This window comes from Lolium rigidum, chromosome 6 (genome assembly GCF_022539505.1).
Source record: "Lolium rigidum isolate FL_2022 chromosome 6, APGP_CSIRO_Lrig_0.1, whole genome shotgun sequence".
NCBI classification, from domain to species: domain Eukaryota; kingdom Viridiplantae; phylum Streptophyta; class Magnoliopsida; order Poales; family Poaceae; genus Lolium; species Lolium rigidum.
The window spans coordinates 80,340,210-80,347,361 of NC_061513.1; the positions used below are offsets into that span (position 1 = coordinate 80,340,210).

General features: G+C 42.8%; 1 protein-coding gene across 1 annotated transcript; it reads left to right on the plus strand.

Annotated features, from left to right (window-relative positions):
* The first annotated feature begins 316 nt into the window (after positions 1 to 316).
* LOC124665462 lies at positions 317 to 2,486 on the plus strand. Its single transcript, XM_047202879.1, has 2 exons — positions 317 to 1,738; positions 2,065 to 2,486. Exons 1-2 carry the CDS (start codon positions 616 to 618, stop codon positions 2,106 to 2,108), a joined length of 1,167 nt encoding a protein of 388 aa, XP_047058835.1. The 5' UTR covers positions 317 to 615; the 3' UTR covers positions 2,109 to 2,486.
* Positions 2,487 to 7,152: the final 4,666 nt, after the last annotated feature.

Genomic DNA, 7,152 nt, shown 5'->3' on the forward strand with positions numbered 1-7,152 from the left:
AAAGCCTACTTTGTGGGCGTTTACAAATTTTTTTCTTGCTGCATTAGAACATTGCTGTTGGAAAAACTATACTTCATATGCCAATGCCTGGGATCACTGGAAATGCGTACAAGCTCTCATCATCTTTACCTTGCATCATCTAAATTCTGGATGCTTCCCAAATAGTGGTTGTTGTTGGCCTAGTCGTCGGTTTGTTAGGTTGCATTACTTTTTTAGATCCCTTTTAGATTGTGAATGGCTGCATATGAGTTGTTTTTGGCTCAGTGGTCAGGTGTGGTACTATTCGGTGGTCATAAGTAGTATGGTGGGTGTTGAAGAGGTATTGGGCCTGGCTGTGTGACTTACCTACTTGGCCCATGTGGCCCATGTTAGAGAGTGTTCTGAAGATGCTTTATAAGGGACTCGTTCCCTTCTTCCTGACCTAGCCGCCACAGCTCTTAGAGCATTCAGGTTAGAAACTATCTCTTTGTACATCATGGTATCAGAGCAAGGGGCGATGGAGGTGGCGATGGTGACTGCAGCAGTGGCCTAAGGTGGAGCTGGGAGGACTGCGCAGGTGGTGGTGGTGTGCTGAGAGGAAGTGGACTGGAGGAGTGTCTGCTAGTGCTGTGCAAGATGGGGGACGAGCTCACAACAGCTCTTGAGAAGCTGGCCCAGCTTCTCGTGGCCAAGAATGCTGAGAGCACTTCTGCTGAAGGGGGTGTTGCTCGTGTTTCACAAGCAGAGATGGTGCAGAAGGTGGAGCTCATGCAAAATGAGGTAAAGTTAGAAGGGATGAGCAACTACCTGAGTTGGTCAAGGAGAGCATTGCTCATTCTGAGGACAAAAGGCCTGGATGGGCATGTTCAGGGAAGTGCTGCTGAACCGGAAGATAAGGGGAGTGCAGACTGGAAGAAATGGAGTGCGACAGACTCCTTGATTTTTGCTTGGCTGCTGAACTCTTTGACCCCCTCTATTGCTGCTTCAGCTGAGGGGCTTCCAAATGCTGCGGAGGTTTGGAGTACTTTGTCGAAATTGTACTCGGGAAAGGGAAATCTGATGCTGATGGCGCAGATTGAGGATGCTGTGCACGATTTGCGTCAAGGTGAGAAGGACCTGATGGTGTATGTGGCTGAGTTGCAGCGTCTCTGGTCTGATTTGGATCACTGTGATCCCCTAGAGCTTCCTCATTCAGAGTGTGTGGTGACTGTTAAACAATATGTGGAACGCCGCCGTGTGATGAAGTTTCTGAAGGGGCTGAACTCCTGTTTTGAGAGCAGACGTGCTACCTTACTGCACCAGCCCAAGCTTCCTTCCCTTGATGAAGCTATCTCAGCCATGTCACAAGAGGAGGTCCGTCTAAAATCTGCTGGACGCAGCGAACAGTCTCTGCAATCTGCCTTTGCAATGACAACAAGGAATGAAACAAGAGACTGTTTTACCTGTGGAGAATCAGGGCACTTGAGCAGATTCTGTACTTCATCAATAAGGGGAAGAGGAAGAGGATACAACTACAGAGGTGGCGGTTACAACCACAGAGGTGGCTACAACCACAGAGGTGGTCGTGGTTGGGTTGGCAACAACAACAGAGGTGGCCGTGGCTGGGTTGCTGGTCCTTGGCATGGAGAAGGGGCTCATAGGGCAAATATGGCTGCATCAAGTGAAGGCAAACAACCTGTAACCATAGAGCCTAGAGAGGGATCAGAAGCTACTACTTCAAGCTTTGGCAACTTCGCCAACTTTGTCGACACCAATAAAGGTAATACTGAAAATGCATCAGTAGCAGCACATTCAATTAATAGAGGCTGGGTATTAGACTCAGGGGCATCCAAACATGTTACTGGAAATCTGAAGGAATTTGAGTCCTATATTCAATATTCTCTTACACATCAGGAAACTATACATACAGCAGATGGCACAGCACAACCTATTAGAGGAGTTGGGACAGTTAAATGTAATCCTGTTATTGAACTATCATCGGTGTTATATGTGCCTGCCTTTCCTGTGAACTTAGTGTCTCTCAGTGCACTGGTTGATCAGATTGACTGTCAAGTGACCATTAACAGATATATGTGCTCGATACAGGAGAGGGTGACGAGCAGGAAGCTTGGGACTGGGACCAGGCATAGCGGACTGTGGTACATGGACCGCAGCGTGCCAAGCGAGGATGGGAATCAAGGACTGGTGGCTGTCACTGAAGACAAGGAGACTAGAGCTCTAATCCATCACTGTCGAATGGGACATGTCTCTTTTGACAAAATGTATCAAATATTTCCTGATGTAATGAGGGGTGTTGACAGAAGCAAGCTCAAGTGTGATGCTTGTGAGTATGCCAAACATACTAGAACCTCTTATGTGAGTAAGGGGATCAGAAGTATCTCTCCGTTTGTGTTGGTTCATTCTGATGTATGGACATGTCCAGTGGTATCTATAAGTGGCGCAAAGTATTTTGTAACCTTTATTGACTGTTACTCACGGATGACTTGGATCTACCTCATGCGACACAAGGATGAAGTGTTCCCGTGTTTCAAAAAATTCTATGCTCTTGTGCAGAATCAGTTCAATGTACAAATACAAGCTATTCGCACTGACAATGGTACGGAATATGTTAACAAAATATTTGGTGCTTTCATGTCTGAGCAGGGAATCTTGCATCAAACATCATGTCCAGATACGCCTCAACAGAATGGTGTGGCTGAAAGGAAAAATCGTCACATACTGGAGGTTGCTCGGGCCTTAATGTTCACCATGAATGTGCCTAAATTTCTCTGGAGTGAAGCTGTCCTGACTGCAACTTATTTGATCAACCGTACGCCATTGAGGGTGACAGGTATGAAATCACCATGTGAATTAATTCTGAAGGATAATACATTTGTTGTTCCTCCAAAACTATTTGGATGCACATGCTTTGTTAGAGATCACAGGCCCTCAGTGAGCAAACTGGATCCTCGAGCTCTGAAATGTATTTTTCTCGGGTATTCTTCTGGACAAAGAGGTTACAAGTGTTGGAGCCCTTCAGAACGAAGAACATTTGTGAGCATGGATGTCACTTTTCGGGAATCTGAACCATTTTATGGAGAGAAGACTGATCTGAGCATATTATTCGAAGATCTTGACCATTTTCCAGCTCACGGGACTGGTCAAGAGGGGGAGAGTGAACTGATGCAGGGGGAGACAATCTCAGAACCACAACCTCAACCAATAGTGGGTCTCATTCCAGGAAGACAGGATGGAGATGGAGAAGGCCAGAATTTACCGCAGAGATGGAGAAGGCTGAATGAGGAACAAAATCTTCAAGTTTATAGTAGAAGACCGGTGGGTGCGCAACATGTTCAGGGGGAGCAACAAGAGTTACAAGTTGAACATCAGGACAACTCTGAGATCGTTTCATCGAGTGAAAGTCAAGTTGACCGGGACTCGACAACGATGGGAGAAGGACAAATGGATCTACCAATTGCTTTAAGGAAAGGAACTCGGGCTTGTGTTGGGAGACTACGGAAAAAGTATGATGAATGCGACATAGGCAACTTTGTGTCATATGAAGCCCTGTCTCCTTCCTACAAAGCATTTGTTGCTTCCCTACGGTCGGTATCTATTCCAAGCGGCCGGAAGGTAGCAAAGGAGGACAAAAAATGGCGTGCTGCCATGTTGGAAGAACTACAGGCATTGAGAAAGAACAAAACTCGGGAGTTAGTAACTCTTCCAACAGGAAAAAGGGCTGTCAGTTGTAAATGGGTTTACACTGTGAAACAAAATGCACAAGGAAAGATTGAAAGATACAAGGCAAGACTTGTGGCAAGAGGGTACACCCAGACCTATGGCATCGATTATGATGAGACCTTTGCACCAGTGGCGAAGATGAACACGGTGAGGATTTTGATATCATGTGCAACAAATTTTGGGTGGCCGTTACACCAACTTGATGTTAAGAATGCTTTTCTACATGGAGATCTGCATGAAGAAGTTTACATGGAAATTCCACCTGGCTTCTCTTCAGCTGAAACCACAGGCAAGGTATGTAGACTGAAAAAATCTCTTTATGGACTGAAACAGTCCCCGAGAGCTTGGTTTGACAAATTCAGGCGTGCAGTTTGTGACATGGGATACAGACAGTGCAATGGGGACCATACAGTGTTTTATAGACATTTTAAGGGAAAGATTACTATTCTTGTGGTGTATGTGGATGATATCATTATTACTGGGGATGACGAAGGAGAGATAGCAAGGCTAAAGAAGTGTTTGAGTAAGGCCTTTGAAGTAAAGGATCTTGGCCGACTAAAGTACTTTCTTGGTATAGAAGTGGCCAGGTCAGCAAAAGGAATAGCTCTGTCTCAAAGAAAGTATACTTTGGATCTTCTCAGTGATGTTGGTATGCTGGGCTGTCGTGCAGCTTCAACCCCAATCGATCAAAATCATAAAGTGACAGCACAATCAGGGGATCATGTGGATAAAGGGAGATATCAGAGACTAGTTGGGAGGCTGTTGTATCTATGTCATACACGACCAGACATTGCCTTTGCAGTGAGTGTAGTGAGCAGATATATGCATGAGCCTAGAAGTGAACATCTTGAAGCGAGTCTACGAGAATCTTGCGATACTTGAAAGGAACTCCGGGAAAGGGCTTGTGGTTCAAGAGCAACGGACATCTTGATGTCGATGGATACTTGTGATGCTGATTGGGCAAGTTGCCTAGATGACCGAAGATCAACTTCAGGGTATTGTGTTTTCCTTGGAGGAAACTTGGTGTCATGGAGGAGCAAGAAACAACAAGTGGTTTCCAAATCAACAGCTGAAGCAGAATATAGGGCCATGTCTCAAGGGCTGAGTGAAATGTTGTGGGTAAGGAATCTGTTAAGTGAACTAAAGGTGTTGAAGAATAGCTGCATAAATGTATGGTGTGACAATGTGTCTGCTATTAACCTAGCACATAACCCGGTGCAGCATGACGGAACAAAGCATATTGAGATAGACAGATTCTTCATCAAAGAAAAACTCGATGATGGGATCATTAAGATAGAGCATGTCGGATCAGCGCAACAAATTGCAGATTGCTTAACCAAAGGTTTGGGAACCAGAGAATGCAACCTGGCATGTGACAAGATGGGAATGATAGATATCTATCACCCATCTTGAGGGGGAGTGTTGAAGAGGTATTGGGCCTGGCTGTGTGACTTACCTACTTGGCCCATGTGGCCCATGTTAGAGAGTGTTCTGAAGATGCTTTATAAGGGACTCGTTCCCTTCTTCCTGACCTAGCCGCCACAGCTCTTAGAGCATTCAGGTTAGAAACTATCTCTTTGTACATCAGTGGGTATATCAGCTCATATTATTTATGGCAGACTGAGCTTACCATTTCCATTTATTAATTCGAAAGATGAATGTAAGGCCTCTAGGAGTTAGAGATTCTCTGAGATGTCCCATATTGGTGTTTAATCATGCGTATTGCATACTAAGGGATTATATTTCCAAAAATATAGTGCTTGTTGGTTGTGTTTACTACATGTCTATGACCTGTAATCCTAATGGTTATACAAATGGATAATTAACTTGGTTTTGGGCTTGGATGAATTCTTGCATAGTTCGATTTCTGTTGCTATAGGATAATGGGAAGTACATGTCTATGGTATATGGCGTATAACCAAATAGGTGTACACATGACTTTAGGTGTGCATACATATTTTCTTTGTCATACTCCTTTCTATGTACATATATGTTATTACAAAGCTAGGTTAAATACTATGGAATTGCTTTGCACAAAAAATTATGTTGTTTGCATTTGAGTGTCTTATGTATATATACTATTCCTCCGTTTCAGAATATAAATATGTAAGCATAACTACCATGGCTTATAGGAGTTTCCGAATTATTCTGTTTGGTCTTTTTGTGGATCTTTTAGATCATATAGTATTTTCTTTGTTATATTTTTTACCTAACTTAAACTTGGTTGTGTTTATTGAAGGGCATGGATCAGTCGGACATCTGGGGTATGTTAGAAAATAACCTTTACCTTTTATGTTATTACCATACTTCTATTCTTACATATTTGTATACCTTATTTCAGCTATTTTTGCTGCCATCGTCACCACGGTACCATCCATGTAAGTTTATATACTTGGAGTTCAAAGAGACATGTAGCTTGTGGTCCACTAAATAAACTAATTCCACATTGGAATTTCTCCTAGGAAATCCTTATTTATTTTGCACTTTAAAAAGTTTAGTCCTAACACTTCACTTCTTTTATATGTGGAAAGGATTCAATGGAATATATCATATTATATGGATATTGATGGATTTACTACTAATTGATGAACACTATTATCATATTATCTGGAACTCGATGGATGATACTATCACATTATCTGGAACTACATGGATGTTCTCGTGGAATCAAGAATACAGATTTTCATTATTTGATGCTTTAGCGTGCCAGAATTTCGTCAAGATGCACAAACATGAATGTTATAATATTGTTTGTTTCAAGCACATGGAGGGAATTTTTAGGTTACTATTTTTCGACATAGGAGGTAAAGATGTGTCTACATGCCATATTTCTGATTTATCTTTTATGACTTTGTACTATATATATACTTACATGTGAATCTGCGGAAAGGTTTCAATGGAATATCTACATCATATTATCTGGAACGATGGACAGTATTACCAATGCATCTCAAACTTGATGGATGTTGTCATGGAATCAGGAATACAGATGTTCTATGTTAATTGATGCTTTAGCATGCTACAAAATTTCATTACGGATGCACGAACGCGAATGCTATTTCGTTGGTTTCAAGCATACGTATGAAATTTTTAGTTTGCTATTTTTTCAACTGAGGAGGAAATGATAAGTATACCAGCTTCACTTCTTGTTTTATTTGGTATTAGTTTCCAACTATATCTCTTACTTACAAGTGATTGCACACTTTCGACCATACTTTTTGACAGGTGGCGGGTTTGGCATATGCGACCGGCGGTGGCAGCTGCACCAGGTGTAAACGATGACCCACTTGTCGTGCCACTTCTCCATGGGCCTGAGTTCAACCTTGCTCTCGCTAGGAGGCTCCAGTGTTGGCAGTTCTCTGTTATTCTTCACAGCTTGACTGCCATCATATGCATATGGAAGGATAACCATACAACTCCTCCAAGATATTTCGGTCCTGCAATTCTTCTTGT